This window comes from Chelmon rostratus, chromosome 8 (assembly GCF_017976325.1).
Source record: "Chelmon rostratus isolate fCheRos1 chromosome 8, fCheRos1.pri, whole genome shotgun sequence".
NCBI classification, from domain to species: domain Eukaryota; kingdom Metazoa; phylum Chordata; class Actinopteri; order Chaetodontiformes; family Chaetodontidae; genus Chelmon; species Chelmon rostratus.
This window is the reverse complement of record NC_055665.1, coordinates 6,215,688-6,233,296: the sequence shown is the minus strand read 5'-3', so window position 1 is coordinate 6,233,296 and position 17,609 is coordinate 6,215,688. Positions and strand designations below refer to the sequence as shown.

The window sequence follows — 17,609 nt, the reverse complement described above, 5'->3', positions numbered from 1 at the left end:
TTCTCACGCCAAAAATGTGCAGTTTTAAACTAAACTCTGTGTTGCTGACACCGTCGAAAGCCTCACACACATTTTTGTAATTTTCATAATTTAATTTCAGTTGAAAGATAACACATTTCGGCAGCTGAGCATCTGTTACTGATGAATTCAGAGGCGTGGCCCTGCTGTTCAGCTCAGGGCAGAACAACAGGAACTGCTTCCTGTGAGCAGTATCATCAGTGGGCATCACTGTGGCCCACGCTCAGCTTCATGACAACACCTGTGCCTTCATTTAATGTAAACTAATGCAGCCAAAGCTCCTTTTTTAATACCAATGCCAGCTTTCCATTAAATATCAAGCTGTCCTGAACAAGAGGGACTTTTAGATGGGAAGTCAGGACTCATTACAGATTACATTGACATGCTTTTGATGATACTTTTCTCAATCCGTCAGTTTTTCTGTTGTGTTTTAGGTGTTTTGATCTGATATTTATTTAGTTTCGGTTTAGTTTGCACTGATAGATTTCAATGTTTAGTTTTACGTGACATGTTTTGTGTCCGTGGTGGAAATAAATGTCCTCACTTAAGCATCCTTTGGATTCACTGCGCTTTGAAGACTCATAAATAAATCAAAATCAACTGTCTTTGAAGGGAAAAACATTCCCACATATGGGTTTGAGTCATGACTCAGTTACCATGAAATCACGTAACAAGCTGAGCTTTTTGTGATTTAAGAAATCACAAACTGAACATTAACCCTTATCTTAAGTTAAAGCACTTAACCATGAAGGTAATTGTCAATTTAAGGCAGTTGTATTTCACAGGGTGTGTTTGTGTGGGTGCAGTAGTTCAAATAAACAGCAGAGTCTGTTCTGCTGCAGCTGTCAACAGTTTGCTGACACTCTGTTATTGCTGACAGTCAGCGGTGACATATATAAATAAAGTGAAACCATACATGCCCTTGAATGGGTTGAGAAAATTCTACCTCAGCTTCTCAAACCTTCTCATACATCACTGGATGAGCTCAGACATGCATGATGGTAATAGCAAGCTTTCCGTGCTTTGTGCTTGAGAAACTGGCATTTTGGAGATAAACGTTTCGCGTTATTGTGAAATAATTGTGCGGTTTCGGTTGCTTGTTGTTGAGCCACCTTTCGCAGCAGACCCTGAATGCCTTGTGTGTGTATTTATGTGTGTGTGTGTAGGTTTTCTTTGGTAAAAGCCACTGATCACTGTCCTGAGCTCTGCTTTTCAACTCCTCCTAAACCCACTTTCTGTACAACGCTTTTTATTTTTTAAATAGATATAATTAGATATTATTATACTTCCCTCCTACATTTGATGACAACTTAGCCTTTTCTTGGAACCCCAAAATCTGCTGCCTCTAGTGTTCACGCACCTTCGACTAGAGAGGAAAATAATCAGTGAAATTATTGTTTATTGTGTTTGGATGTAGAGTATAAAGCATGTGCATATGCAGCACGTGGCTCTCAGTGGTTCTGTGTGGTTAGGAAACACTTGTGCAACAAAAATGAAGCAATCTTGGGCAGAATTATTCGCCTTGCAAGTGTCAATTAACTTAATTAATAGCAGAACCATTTATGATGCTGGCAAACACACAACTGTCTTTCTAAGAGGAAGCTCCTCGACAGCATGAATGGCGTCTGACGCTGGTGCTTTCAGTTGTATGGTTGAGCCCAGCTGTCGGCTGGCAGCTCAGACGCTGTGTATGAAGGCTGGAATGTATTTAGAGGGAAGGAATGCAATTCAGTTGAATGGTCTTTTGATTGAATAAAAAACACCCATGAAACAGTGTACTTTTGAACTAGATACATGGTCTTTATTATTATTATTAACAACAGCAAGAATAAAAAGGAGAGGTAGAAAAATAATAAATAGATGATAAAAAAGATACAAAAGAAAACCCAACTGCAGAGGCTGTGCACATTATATACAAGAGAGTCTAACCATATTGCCTTGTGCTCAGTTTCTCGGTGGCACATGAATAAGAAATGAATAATAAAATACACTGTCTTTGTACTATTGCACAGTAGAAAATATATAGCACTGTAAAAATACATGAGCACAGTAGAAATATGGAATATTGCACAAGATAAATTGCACAGATGTGATGGATATTAGCAAATGTAAGCAAATATACGTCCCAAATTTGAAAACCAATAAATCAATGAGCCGCGGACGCTGGCTATGAACAGTTGACTGTTTTTTTATCATGGTCATGGTCGAGGTATCATTTTAACCCAAATCCTGTTTACCTAAAAGCTAACCTAGTCGTTTTTATGCCTAAACCTAACCAGAGTGGGATGTCAGATCAAATCTCGTAGAGGTCATGGCTGCATGTTGTTGTTTAATTTTACCTGTTTAATAAAAAGGAGACCAAATCTAAACACAGACAAACACAGGATCACTGTATGTGTGAAAAAGAATTACTGTAACGATCTCCTCTTTTATATATTAGTGTCACAAAAGAACAGATTTGGACCATCACAGGTGCTGATGAACGGGTTCTTCAGCTCATCTTACCGGGGATCACATAAGACCACAAATGTTGGGAACCACAGTCCTGTACAATCTGTAATCTCTGTGCAGTGCAGCAGCTTCAGATACCTTCTCCACAAAGCCCGCTCTGTTATATGTTTTTCATCAACAGCTCGCTGCACCAAGGAGTGTGTCCACGGTCGATGTGTCGCTCCGGACCGCTGCCAGTGTGAGGGAGGCTGGCGAGGGGACGACTGTTCCAGCGGTATGAATCAGCCTTTTCCCCTCGCTCACAGACATTTCCTCACTCGCCCTCATTCGCTTCTCCCTCCGTCGCCTTCTCTCTGGCTCTTCAGGTGCACACACACACAACCTTCGCGTACACAACAGGAAATGACAACTGGCCATTAGTCAAGTGGCCGATGTTCACAAACACCCCTCCATCACACGCAGGAGGCCTTTCCAATGGAAACAGCTAGGGAGCATTACCGCATGCACAACAGTGAGTCATCACTGTCAGCCTCTGTCCAGAAAGCAGTTTACTAGACCAGAAGGACACCGAGCTGCACCTCCACCTCTCACTCAGTCACTGCTCAAAATCAATAACAGTCAGAGCAGCTCAGATTTTCAGCAGTTTTTCTTAGTATAAAAGTTGAGAAGCAATAAAAGGACTAAAACAATCAAGTGTAGTAAAAGTGAAATTCATACTCCACAAAGCATGTAACAAAATAGCATGAGAGCAATAAGTTATGAGTTAAATACTGTGTGATATACTGTCCGAAAGTAGCCATAGTCAATAAAAAGAGACTTAAGGCAGACATTAAACCTGCTCATTTTACCCGTTATGACTTCTTTTACAAAGCTAAACTCAGCAGAAATGGTTATATAATAGTTTTCCAAGGCAACCAGCTCAGAGCATTGAGTCTAACCCTGTTTGTCTTGTCTGAAATCTCCTTAAATTTGATCATCCAAACAACGTTGAGTGTGAAACCAGAGCCACATTTTGTGGGGCTGATGTGTTTTTCCACTACCTCCAGCCCGCTTTGTCGCACTCTGCTGGGTCAATAGTACACAGCCAACCTCCATTCTCCCCCTGTTCCTCTGCAGAGAGGAGGAATTAGCTCTAACGGGTAGCGGTTGAAGTCTTGACAGGGGGATGATGGGAAGGGGAAATGGAAAATGTTACCCCACTCTCTTTCTGCGTGGCCCAGATTTCTCCGTCTCTCCTTACACTCCCTTCCCCAGACCTTGCTTTAATTTTTTCTCTATGTTTTCACTCCTTCACTCTGCTCTTCCACTCCTCATCCTCCTCTCTCCAGCCTTGGCTGCACTGTATCGTGCTATAATGGAGTCGTTTTGGCAGAATAAGCCCAACACTTCCTGGATGCCTGTGTGTTGAGCTATCTAAGGGAAAGAGGAGAGGGGCTTGAGGTTTTCATACCGAACACTCTGAGGGCCATGAATGTGGAGAAAAGAGGAGTGGAGGGAGAATCCGCTCAATGCTCTTCGCTCTTTACCGCACAAGACAGCAAGAAAGAAGGGATGGGAAAAAATGAGAATATGGTGCTCAGTGACTGAGGTTAAGGAAAGGCAGGAATTTAGCTCATTGGGAGCTAGAAAACATGATGTCAGAGTATTTTGTTCTTTACACAAGCTTTGTTAGAGGAACCCAGAGAGCTTGACTCAGAAACGATCAGCGAGGGTCAGTTAGATGAGGATTATGTGGACTTTGGACGCGAAGCAAAACCCAAACCACTGCTTTGACAGCTCTCAGGGGAAAAAGAAGAATTTTCCCATCATATCAGTGCATTCCTCAGAAAGGGCAGTCAAGAGATGCCAGGCCTGCAGTGTGTGCTAACCAGTGGGTTTTACATGCTGCCAGTATTACTGATCTATCAATACAGTTGCAAAGAATCTCAGTAACTTACATCTTTTTATATAATATGGTGCTGCATCAGTTAGGTTTCCATTAGCAGTATAGATCAGAGTCAGAGCATTAAACGTTTGTGCTCTTGTGACATGCACACATTACATCTGTTTGGAGTTAAAGCAAGCTTTCAATCAATAAAAGATTTCTGGATGTCAACAAAACAGACGGAACCAGGATAAGACCTGGTTTGAGGTAGAGCCAATGACATACAAGATGGTATCATCAACATATGTAATGTTAATAAGTAGCAGGGGGCCTAATATTGATCCCTGTGGGACGCCTTTAAGAGAATAGTCTGAAAGCTGTCTGTAATGAGTAAATTGGATTATTTTTAAAGGTTAAATGTCAGTATGTCAGCACTGTTTCAGGGTCATTTGGACTTGATGTCCCCCATGTGACATCTAATAAAATGTTAGGATGATTGGTTCACTCTATATAATATCTGTATAATCAAGCACGTTGTGACAATGGCATATTTTCAACCACACATCACACACACAGTGGGCCAATCAGCAGAGCGGATTGTTGTCACCCCCCACTTTCTACCGACAGGCATCTGCTACCATCCCCATACTGCCTCTACACTGCCCCTACTGCTCATGTGCACATTGCATCTTGTGTACACATGGCATTAATTTCTGAGGACGTGCACAACCAACACTCCAAATCAATGGGATCATCAAGGCAGCCATTACAAGAAAAGCAAGTGTATCTCAAACCTTAGAATGAGCCCTTTGCATCTACAGAGGGAGCGGTTCCTCCTCCACAGAGTCCAGTAGCCCAGAAGGGACAAACCACAAACACAGGCTCTAGACTGCGCCATTCACGTTCGTTTGTAATTTGCAACGTCACCTGTAGATGCCACTAAATCCTTCACACTGGTCCTTTAACTCTGCCAGGTGGTTGCTCAAAAATCGCACCTCCAGACTGGTAAATTTCACGCACTCACTCATCTGCTGTTTGGATGCATCAGCCCTGCAGACCCTTCAGTAAATCTCCCCTGCTGTCCTGGAGAATGTCTGCGTAAACATGATCGCTGCTCCAGCTGAGTTTCTCATTAGTCAACGTGACATGCACAGGCAGAGCCCCTCTCCAATGCCCACACAGCAGACGATTGAAGTTATGATTCAGTTAAACAGAAGAGGCAGGGGTCCTGCTCCACGTTAGTGCAGTAAACACTACAGTGCGCTAAGCTCCAGGCCAAATTTGGCTCTGCTCTACCCTCTGTGTAATTATTGTCAAAGCAGTCCTTGTACTTTTCAAAGCTGTGGCAGGGCATATGCGCAGCAGAGGCAAAGGTAGGGGGGAAAGTGGGAACATGGACTCATATGACGTGTAGCTCCGTCCTTGGTGCACAGTTGAATCTGTGCATGAATGTCTGCTGCTCACATAAATCCACAGAGTTCAGCATGAAATTGTTGGAATTATTTTCAGCTGAAGGGGAAGATAACTGAAGCCCATCCATATGTTACGTCAGGGCTATTGGATATCACATTTTCTCGATGATGTCCAAGACGGTCGAAGTTAGTGATGATGAATTTGAAGAATGCACCCTTGACCAATCTGGGTTCTCAAAACACGACCCAGTGGACTTAAATCTCTTCATCATGAATTGAAATCCAAACCTTGTGCGAATCTCCACTGCACACTAACCCTCCCCCCCGGAGCCGACCCTCAGACTTCTGTAAAATTAACCATTTAAAACTGCTCCGTCCAGTGAGCTCCATGCAAATCTCCCTGCCAGTCCCAAATTATTTGTTGGTAATATAACACTCCAGTGCTAAAGGCGAGGATTTGGATGTGGAAGCATGGAGCCGATCCTCAGTAATGTGTGGAAGAGTCAGAACTTAATGTCACCCATTCTTTCTGTTACTCATCTCTGTGCTGTTGAACGCACTGAATATAAATCAGATTTGTTTCTATTTATTTGTTTTTCATGACATCAGACTTTACTGTAAGTGTACACCACAGTGTATGGGAGGAAAAACAAACCTGACACGAAATGATCATGCTTGCACCGTATGCAAGCTACAATAATCATGTGTAATCTTATTTTCCTTCAGTGTTTTTATTTCATTTCCAGCACTGGTCTGACTTGATGTTTAGAGTAGCGGGTGGGCATGTTACTGGAAGCTGGACTGGTTTGGAAAATGTGGGCAATGAAAGTGAGAACATTCCTGGTGTGAAGACCTGTGGCTGTTTAACTGCAGAAACACTGGATGTACAGGGAGGGAAAATGTGGATAAATAGATTTTCAAAGTGAGGAGATGCTCAATGTAAATTCAGTTTGTAGCATTTGATTTTCATTGGTTCATTTTCCCAGATAATCTAAATGAGATTAGTCTTTTTTAACCCTCTTATTGTCTTCGGGTCAATTTTGACCCGTTTAAGTGTTTGCATATCATATAGTAGATGGGAAGACAATACGAGGGTTAAACAGTGATCAGAATGCAAGATTTAGAAGTCTTTAAAGATAATTTTGCATGGATAAAACAGAAGAATTTAAGTTTGTGTTTCAATATCATGTCTTAATGGCATTGTGTATGTATTCATAAGAATAATCACAGTTTCTTGTTACCTCTCAGCCTGTGATGACAAACACTGGGGGCCAGGCTGCAGTCAGCAGTGCAAGTGTGAGAACAGAGCTCTCTGCGATCCTGTGAGGGGGGCATGTCAGTGTCCTCCAGGCTTCATAGGACGCTACTGCGAGGACTCCTGTCCAGCAGGCACCTTCGGGAAGGGCTGTCTGCAGAGGTGCAAGTGTGGGACTGGAGGATCCTGCGATAAAGCAACCGGAGAGTGTGTTTGTCGGGACGGATTCACTGGCACTTTGTAAGTGCACAAAAATACATAAATAGACTATTTTCAAAATAAATATACACAGTTTGAATATTATTTAAAGAGATTACATACAAACATACATAGAAAATATTACAGAATATTTTCAATTCAAATCAAAAACTTTATTCATTCCCTTAAGGATGAATTTGAGGCAAGAGGGTTTACAACCATGTTAAACATTTTTTTGTTATCAATACTCTGCAGCTCTGTGTGTATGCTAATATCAGCATGCTCACAATGACAGGGTAACATGCTGTTTAGCAGTCATATTTACCATGCTCACCTTAAGGTTAGCATGCTAACAGTTGCAACAGTTGCAATTAGCACTAAATGCAGTAGGGCTTGGTTGATGAGGTTGCTATTAGTTTTCCAGATATCTGGTCATAAGAAAGTATTGGGCAATTTTTTTTTCCTAAATGATGGTGCTAAATGAAAAGTCAGTGAAAGTGATTACAATTCATCATGACAGGAACATGAATGTTTGGACTAAAATCCATCAGACAGTTGTTTAGATATTTAAGTCTGAGCCAAACTGGTGGAGCAGCCGAGACTACAGTGCAGCTTTAAGTTGGTATGAGCCATATTTAGAGTATGTAGAGTTAAATATTTCATTTAGAAGACGCTTGATAGCTCACTTCATTACACACCACTTCATTACACTTTACTTCATTATCTTTATTCTTCTCAGGAGGTCTCTCAGACACAGATCTGTCAGTTCTGACCAAGTTATTTCTTTCCACAACTTAATTTTAAGATGGAAAAAAAGACCCTGCTGTATTATACTGTAATCCATGAGTCATCTGTTACACCCTGTTTTTAGATGCCCCTCAGGATGAGTAAGCAATGAAAATTCTCCCCTGCTTGATATTAGTGGAAACTCTTATACTGCCGATGTGAAAGCACAACACACCACTTTGAGCTAAATAAAAAAGGGGGCTTGGCAATGCTGATTATGGGATAAAGCTCCTTGATGAATTGGGTATATTTGAAGTCTGTCCATGTTATTACACCTCAAAGGCGTATTAGAAAATATGATATCCCAACAATGAATTGTACAACAGGTAGTTTCAGCCAAGGAATCTGACTGGTTGAAGGCACATTCCACCCGTGCTGATGATTCCCACGAAGCTGCTGCAATGCCAAGTGTTAAAGCAATCAGGGAGCTGGATTTGTTCCTTTTCTGCTTCTTCTCTTCAGAGCAGTTGAGGAGAATATAATCGGGATGCATGAATTAAATGTTGTCTGTATGGCCATTTCGTCTGTATTCACAAGACTTCCAAATTTTTAAGATATGAAAACAGTGACATTAATATCTCAACATAATAAAAAAAAAAAAATATATATATATATATAAAATATTCATTATGCAGAGTGGTTATTTTAAAATAATGTATACTATATTACTGGATTAAGATTATCAAACACTTTTTATATACTGCTGGGTAGCTGGTAAATTTGTACCCTGAGGATCAATAAAGTCTTATCTTAATGTATACTAATGGAAACTATCATAATTTATTGATTACATTTTGAATAATAATTCTGATTTTGCAAAGTAACCAGGAAAAGTACAATATCTGCCTCTGAATTGTAGTGGAGTAGAAGTATAAAGTAGCAGTAAAAGGAAATACTCATGTAAAGTAGAAGTACCTCAGAATCGTACAGTACAGTTTGTGGTTATGTTTCAATAATTTCAGGAAGAACTTTTATTTTGTGCACTTTTACTGCAGAGCAAAACATTTACTTAAGTCCTCAGGAATGTCCCCGGACACATGAAGTGATTTTTGACTTAAGTGCTCCATTAAACTCCTATTAAGCATCCACTTCACCCTTTCCCCCCCAGCTGTGAGAAGGCGTGTCCCAGGAAGTGCCAGGCACGATGCCCCTGTCAGAACGGTGGCATCTGCAGGGGCAAAGGGATCTGCGCTTGTCCCCCTGGATGGACGGTAAGTTGAAGTTTGCACTGACACTAACCTCCATGTTGTCCATGGAGGTTGCCAGATTTTGAATTAGCTTGTGCGTTATATTCCAGCTGGCTCCGAGTTCAGGACAAGCAGTCTCTTTTTCTAAACGCTGACTTATCTCTAAAGCCATTTCGAAGGCAACCTGTCATCTCTGGAGACATGCAGATGGTTTTCCACGAATGTGAAACATTCATCATGAGGTTTCTTTGTTTCTGGAAGACATGCATGAGAGGACACATGACTGTGATCCCATCAGAGACCAAACGAAGAGATTATTTTCTGTAGCTGCGTTAGCTGTAAGGTTGTTATGTTGGTGTCTCCTTCCAGTTTTTGCAGTGGTGCATCTGTGTTTATTTGGCATTTCTTTCTGCCTCATCAGTGTCTTCTCCATGTTACTCTGCAGGGTGCAGTTTGCACAGAGCGATGTCCGGAGGGACGGTTTGGACCCAACTGTGCAGAGGAGTGTGTCTGCCACAACAGGGGCAAATGTGACCCCGAAACTGGACAGTGCCAGTGTGCTAAAGGTTTCACTGGTAACAGGTGTGTATGTGCAAGTGTTTAATGTGGCTGCATTTTACGTGGCTGTCCTACAGGTGCATTCATGCCAAGAGACGGCTTCTTTGTCCATGTGATTTAACACACCGTCTCAACTTGTTTGGAATCAGGGTTGTAAGTGAATGCTCAGTCTGCAGAAACCTTGAGGTATTTTGTCTCCCTCATACACTTGATGTCCTTTTGGAATTAAAGCTTCACAGACCAGCTGGGTTGTTTACCATGAGCATGCTGTGTGTAGTTTACTGATGTCAGATTGCCTGATTTCTAAGCACTGAACAGTCAACTGTTGCAGCTTGTCTAGAATTAATTCAATTTAACAGGCACCAGAGACAGACAAAAACAGCCTTGGCTAACATCATAACTGGTTAACCACAATACAAAAATGGAAGTTCAGATTGGGTTTGTGGGTTATGTGCAAATCAACAGCAGACTTGTGCATTACTTTCCATTTGTCTAGCTACTTCTGTGGGTCTATATAACCCTCTGTGTGACTGTCCTCAGGTGCAATGAGGAGTGTGCTGCGGGCACTTATGGTCAGGACTGTAAAGGTGTGTGTGACTGCGCTAACGGCGCACGCTGCTACAACATCGATGGAGGCTGCCTGTGTGAGCCGGGCTTCAGTGGTCCACACTGCAGGGACAGGATGTGTGCAGCTGGCAAATATGGCATGCACTGTGAACGCACCTGTCTCTGCCAGGAGAAACACACACTCAGGTGAGCAGATGTCAGGAGAAGAAGAAGAAGAAGTTTAAACTATGCACATATTTCTTTGAGGCTACTCTGGAAGCAGAAATAATCTAATTTTGGTTGAGCTAAACCTCAGTGAGCGCAGCCAAACAGACACAATTTGGGGAAAGTTAGCTAGCGACTGGTGGCCCCATTTAGACCTTAGCTCATCCACTCTATGGAAACCAGCTCTGGTTCGTACAGTGTCAGGTTTCACATGTGCTGCTTTTTACTGGAGGTGGGAAAGTTGCCCCAAAATATTTTACAAACTCAGTTGCTCATCAATACTTTTCTCTTGTAAACATGAATGAAGCAAACTTACAAAGTCTTACCTTTGTGAGGCTTGTCCAAGCTTTCCGGGTCCTCAGCACCTCATGTTGGTGGGTCTGATGAGCTCGTTGCAGCCACTTGTGTCTGCAAAAGGATTAAGTTTGCCCAGTTTGCTGCTGAAGACCACGTTAGTAAACTGGTAACTGGAAAAGGCACTGGCTTCGATACTGAAGGTCGCCTCCATCATTCTGACTACTGATGTGCTGAGTTTGGTGACCTCATGCAGTTTCCTGAGTCTAATCAACAAGTACAATTGAGAACACCTGTGTGTGGGTGCATGTTTGCTATTTAGCTTCACTGAATCGTCTTCAGATTTATTGGCTCCACTAGCTGAGATGTTTTTCCAACCAATGAGTTTGTTTCTGATTTCAGCTCTATCAATAGAAAGATGTGGTAGAAGTGAAAACTTAAAACATAACCTAAAAGAGTACTAGAAGTGTTAAGCACATGTAATTTAAACATTTTCAAACTGAAAACTTTTTCTTCGGCATAGTCAGCACTTTCTGTTTCTTTGTATTTGTGTGGTGGCTTCATCATCTTTAACTCCGTGTTCATTGTCCAGCTGTCACCCGATGAAAGGAGAATGCACGTGCCAGCCTGGGTGGGCAGGACTGTTCTGTAACGAGACCTGCGCTCGCGGTTTCTACGGCCACGGTTGCCTGGAGCCGTGTCTGTGTGTGAATGGAGGAGTGTGCGATAGCGCCACCGGTCAATGCCAGTGTGCCCCCGGGTTCACTGTGAGTGCTGGAATCAGTGGATTAATTAATAAATCAAGTTGATTAATTTAAATCTTTTTTTTCACTCTCTGTGCTGGTATGCAGCCGCTCTCAGACTGATTTCATGTTAATCTGCCATCTGGGTTTATTATTGAAGTTAATGTCATGTATTTTTGCAGGGGGTTCACTGTGAAAGTCCATGTAAAAGTGGCACCTATGGAAAGAACTGCTCCCTGGAGTGCTCCTGTGAAAACTTTATCGACTGCTCGCCTGTTGACGGGAAATGCTTCTGTAAAGAGGGTAAAAACTTCACAGAGTCAGTGGCAGTCAATGCTTGACCTGTTGACAGACTGGTGAATGCATGACTGGAGCAAAACCGGTGATGTCATCTTCTATCAACTATGTAACCAATCAAACGTGAGTGACGGTGTTTTGTGTGTCTGCAGGCTGGCAGGGGATGGACTGTTCCACCCCCTGCTCTCAGGGAACCTGGGGTCCAGGATGCAACGCCACCTGCCACTGCACCAACGGGGCAAAATGTAATCCTGCAGATGGATCCTGCAGCTGCACAGCCGGCTGGCAGGGGGCGCGCTGTGACCAACCGTGCCCGGTAAATGCCTGGATATGAGGATTTATAGCTTGATGTATTTGTTTATTAAGTGGTAAAATCAGTGAGCAATCTGATATTAAAAGATTCATCAGAAAATATCAAACCAGACAAGAAAATGTGCACATTTTTGTGACATGTCTGTTTTTTTATCCAGCAGCTCATTTCATCCAAGATAGTTTCCTTTTTTAGGAGCCAATAAAACCAAATAAGAACCTTGAATCCAAATACAAAAAAAAAAAATTCCAGAAACCTACTAATTGTGCTATCACTCTCCACAGGGAGCAGATTATACTGTTAAATGAAAAGCTGGGTAAAATCTAAGATCTAGCCAGGGATTTGTCAGGAACTTAGCCACCAGTACAGACAATAATTTCCTTTATTTCATGAAACTTGCAAGTACGTGATGTATGGTTCAGTAAGAATAAAGGTCATAAAGACTCTTGTCGGTCATAAATGGCCAAACTGCAAATAAAAAGTTAGGAATGAGACTGAACTAATTAACCCCAAAAGACATTTTTTGTATGAAATGCTCCAATACACAGGAAAACATCAATATTTATATACTAAACTAGAATAGAGGGAAAGGCAAGTAGAAAGAAATGAAATGAAGGGAGATGAAAAGTACAAAGTAAGAAGCAGCAGTTTAATGAAAACATGAGTTTTAAGGTGTTAATCCTCCCACTTCGTCCCTGTTTGTCTCCCAAAGCAACAGAAAATCTCCTGGACCGAAGCCACAGCGCTGCATGTAAACACATCACTTTGTAAAATAATACTGTAACCGCAGGAGATAAGAAAAATGCACTCTGTGTTTATTCTACGTCGAGCTGAGGAGACGAATGAACTGCTATCGTTGATAAGACCAATACACAAATCATAAGGGTGAGGCGATGATTATACAGAACATGTCAGTTGTGATTGGACAGTCTGTAGAAATGTTGTCCAGTTTTTCATCCCTTACCTCACCCTCTGTATGCTTTAATCTGGGTTTTGGACGTGTGCCCCCCTTGTCTTTGCTATGCCAGCCCACCAGGCTGTCTAGGCAACAACACATTGCCAGTGTAGTATTTTGTCTGACTCTGACTGAGCTGGCCGAAGGTTGAAGAGATTCCCCTGACAGTTCTTTGCCCGTTGGCATTTGTTCACATGTGCAGATGGGCACGTTCGGGCCAGGCTGCCTGAAGAGGTGTGATTGTGTTCATGCCGACGGCTGCCAAGCCACCACCGGGGAGTGCCACTGTCTGCCAGGCTGGTGGGGTAAGTGACGACGTCCTCCTGGTGTCGCTGCCAGCTTGGCTTTGGTGCCACATGTCAAATCTGGTCCAACAGAACTAAGTGAGCCACAGGTTTTAAAGCACACTGTGTGTCTTTGATTCTGATTGTTCTGTTCTCTCACTTAAAGGACCACCAGTGACTCTGTGTATTTCTGCCCAATAACATCAAATCACCCAGACCTTACATTTTTTACAACCCTGATTCCATAAAAGTTGGGATGCTGTTAATTATTGCTGAATGTGATCATCTGCTCATCCTTTGTGATCTATAGTCAATTGATAGATGGATAGATACTTTATTAATCTCCAAAGAGAAATTTACAGTTCCAGCTGCTCAAAGGGTGGAAACACAAGGGCATGCAAAATAAGAACAACTTTCAGGTACAAAATGCAAAGACCATTTATAAAAAAGAAGAGTTGAAGAGTCCATATCCATAGAAAAGAGTAGTACTTTCCAGGAAACCCAGAAAAAGGAAGAAAAGAAAAACAGAAAGAGTGTGAAGAGCACACGGAGCTGCTAGAGAGGCTGCCACTCGCGCCGGCTGGATGAACAAAACAGTGCAAAGACAATATATTTAATGCTCGGGCTCATCAGCTTCATTGATTTTTCTTAATATCTGCTTATTCCGAATTTAATGCAGCAGCACGTTTCAAACAAGTTGGGACAGGAGCAGCTAAAGACTGGAAAAGTTGTGGAACGCTCCAAAAACACCTGTTTGGAACATTCCACAGGTAAACAGGTTGACAGGTGATAGTATCATGATTGGGTATGAAAGGAGCATCCTGGAAAGACTCGGTGGTTCAACACTTTGTGAACACGTAATTGAATAAAGGAGATTAATACATGGGCTCAGGAACACTTTGTAAAGTTTTGAAATTATCACATTCTCTTTATTTATGTTTTACACAGCGTCTCACCTTCTTGGAATCAGAGTTGTATCATATATTTGATTTTACCATTGTTTTGTGGTCCAGGTGGAGCTAATTTGAACTAATTTATATCCTGGTGGATATTTTACTTTATATCAATGCATCATATTTTCTAAAATCACTTGTTTGCATGTTAAACAAACCTGAGTAGTAACGTTTAACTAAAGCTGCTAACTACGTCCCTCTCAGATGTAGTGCAGTAATAGCATAAAGTAAATGTACTTACATTCCACCACTGATCACATTGTAATTTATCTGCAAGACTGTTTTGGAAACTCTCACTGCTGTTAGGGAGCTGATACACTGCAGAATTTATACCTTAAAGCAAGACGCTATAAATCACATCCTATCTTTCACACTGTCTCTGTCTGCTCATTATTTGAGTTTCAGTTTTAAAAGCAAGCAGGAAAGTCTTAAACAGCCTGTGATTATAAGTTAACTGTCTTTGTGGACGGAGGTAAATGAAACTTATGGTACACTGTGCTTTGGAAAATGATCAGTATAATAATCAGTCAGTATAAAACCTGTCAGTATTGAATGTACACAGCGTGTAGTTAATGGACTAAAACATGCCAAACCACAGTTTTCTTTAAGAGCTCTGACAGGTTATTGCATTGAACTCTGACAGGAACATTCTTCACACTGACTGCTTTTACATTCAATAGCTGAACACATTTTATACTTGCTCACTTCCACTGAAGTAAATTTATGACTGCAGGATTATGGAGTGTGTGGATTTGGAATATACCTCTATTGTGGTATTGCCAGTTTTACTGAAGTAAAGGATGTGAATACTGAGCGTGGTTATTCATCCTCCGCTCTCCGTTTTCTCCTCCAGGCTCTCGCTGTAGCGAGCCATGTTCAGAGGGCCTGTGGGGGCGCCACTGTAACCAGACCTGTTTCAAGCATTGCCCCAACAGTGACACGTGCTTGAGGGAAACTGGAGCGTGCGTGTGTCGCCCCGGCTACTGGGGAGTCACCTGTCAGAACAGTGAGTGCTGCTGTCAGCCGGCTGCCAACCAGCAACAATCTGATGAGATCAAAACCACGAGTGCGCCGGATTTACTTCGTGACATCCGCCTTGATTCACTCTTTATGTCTCCGTCTGGCAGAGTGCAGAGCTGGTATGTATGGAGACCAGTGCAGCATGTCGTGCCCATCCTGTGGCCAGTCGTACCGCTGCCACCATGTGACAGGAGAGTGTGATTGCCTACCGGGACACACCGGAGCCAACTGCGATCAAGGTTGGAATTAACTTATTATACACCCACATGCAAATCATCCAAACTCTCCATTCAGCCTCAGTATAACCAGTGCAGGTCATTTTTTGACATTGTGTGTTTTACAGTTTGTCCAGCAGGCTACTATGGCAAACTGTGTTCTGAAGTGTGTGTTAACTGTGCCAACAACTCCACGTGTGACCACCGGGACGGCCACTGCGAATGTTTGCCCGGCTGGACTGCTACTGACTGCTCCATACGTGAGTAAAGCAACTGGAAAAGTGCTTTTTCTGGAAGCGAAAGTATGACTGCGGAGAGATGAACACAGCTGATGGCTGCATCAACCACATCACATCCAAGAGGGTCTTTTAGTGTTTTCTGTGTGCAAAAGCAACTGTTTTCAGCAAGATATTGAGTTAAATATGTTCCGTCTAACAGGGCTACAACTAACAATCATTTTCATCATCAGTCAATCTGCTGATTATTTTCTCAGTAAATCCTTTTATCAGTAAAATGCTAGGAAAAAAAAGAAGTTCCCAAAGTGTGAGGTGGTGCATTTAGATAGCATTTTGATTTTTTTTTCATTCGACCAACAATCCAAACCTTTATATTTGCAATTAACCTTTGATATCACAAACAAAGTCAGAGGTTTTCTTATTTTTGCTTGAAAAAAGATCAATTATTCATTATTAAGATTGTTGCAGATTGATGTTCTGTTGATCAGCTAATCGATTAATCAGCTAATCGTTGCAGCTCTATAGTCTAATATTTCTCCAGAACCAAAGTTCATTTGCAAAGTTGCAGTTAAAGTATGACCCCACAAGTGGAGCGCCACAGTTGAATCCTTGTTGCATGTGTCTAATGCATGGATGTGGTATGCACCTTGTGTTTTCCAGCCTGTAGTCCAGGACGCTTTGGCCCGTTCTGCACTCAGACCTGCTCCTGTCCAGCCAACCTCATCTGTGATCGGTTTACCGGAGACTGTCTGTGTGAGAGTGGAGGAGATGACTGTAAACAAGGTACATGCTAAACGCTCATGTCAACCCAGTGTGATTGACGTTTGTTTTTTTATTGAAAAGCAGCAGATAAAAACTCGACTCGTCTCCCCACCTCCTGTTTGACAGACTCGTCGGAGCAGTCAGGGAGCGTCATGGTTCCTCTTCCTCCTGGTGAGAGGGAGTCGTGGGGAGCCATCGGTGGCATCGTCGTGCTCGTCATCCTGGTGGTGCTGCTGCTGGCGCTGCTGCTGCTCTACCGCCGCAGGCAGAAGGACAAGCAGAACAACACGCCGACCGTCTCCTTCTCCACCAGCCGCACGGTCAACTCTGAATACGCCGTTCCAGGTACGGAAAATAAACAGCATGTTGTTGTCATATACACTGTATGTATATTCTGTTTCTGGTTGTCCAAATCTCGTGAGCACGATATCTCAGGAACGCCTTGAGGGAATTTCATCCACTTTGGCACAAATATTCAGGGATGAACTGATTAGATTTTAGTGGTCAAAGGTAAAAGGTCAAGGTCACTGTGACCTCAGCTGGAGGCAGTTGTTCTAGATTCATCTGCTGTACAACCGCTCTGTAAATCACATCCTGTGTTCTATGTTTAATGATGATGATTATTTTTGCATTAATTCGGCACAATAGTTCTCTAAGTAGATGGTGAACTTGTTTCCATACAGCTAAAATATAAAGCAGTAACATCACCTGTCTGTCAACCTGCAACACAAGAGCCACAACTGTTAGCTTTCCTGCTAAAGTCTTCTTCTTATCTTAACTTACAAACATGAACACATCTTGTCCTGCACTTTAGCTTCTTGAACAAGCAACCAAACAAACATTCATCGGGGAGAAGTGCACTGCAAACTGACATTAATTTGCTGGTATGATACTTGGCTAATTAGCTGCTAGGCTGTAGCCTGTTATAAGCATATAAGCTTGTCACCTCGGTCCATTTAGATGCTTCATGACTGCTAAAAACACGCTGTCTGCCCATGACACATTTACTTTGTCCCCGGTTCCCCTGCTGGGGCTCAGCC

General features: G+C 42.3%; 1 protein-coding gene across 1 annotated transcript in view; it reads left to right on the top strand.

The window, feature by feature from the left end:
* The window catches only part of pear1 (platelet endothelial aggregation receptor 1), a 49,154-nt gene that overhangs the window by 25,603 nt on the left and 5,942 nt on the right, over window positions 1-17,609 (top strand). The window contains exons 5-18 of the mRNA XM_041943446.1: window positions 2,651-2,743; window positions 6,994-7,240; window positions 9,093-9,195; window positions 9,617-9,753; window positions 10,270-10,482; window positions 11,387-11,561; window positions 11,720-11,840; window positions 11,987-12,150; window positions 13,302-13,404; window positions 15,190-15,342; window positions 15,464-15,595; window positions 15,700-15,831; window positions 16,468-16,590; window positions 16,696-16,914. Coding sequence (XP_041799380.1) covers window positions 2,651-2,743; window positions 6,994-7,240; window positions 9,093-9,195; window positions 9,617-9,753; window positions 10,270-10,482; window positions 11,387-11,561; window positions 11,720-11,840; window positions 11,987-12,150; window positions 13,302-13,404; window positions 15,190-15,342; window positions 15,464-15,595; window positions 15,700-15,831; window positions 16,468-16,590; window positions 16,696-16,914 — 2,115 coding nt within the window. The remainder of the gene's footprint in view (window positions 1-2,650; window positions 2,744-6,993; window positions 7,241-9,092; window positions 9,196-9,616; window positions 9,754-10,269; window positions 10,483-11,386; window positions 11,562-11,719; window positions 11,841-11,986; window positions 12,151-13,301; window positions 13,405-15,189; window positions 15,343-15,463; window positions 15,596-15,699; window positions 15,832-16,467; window positions 16,591-16,695; window positions 16,915-17,609) is intronic.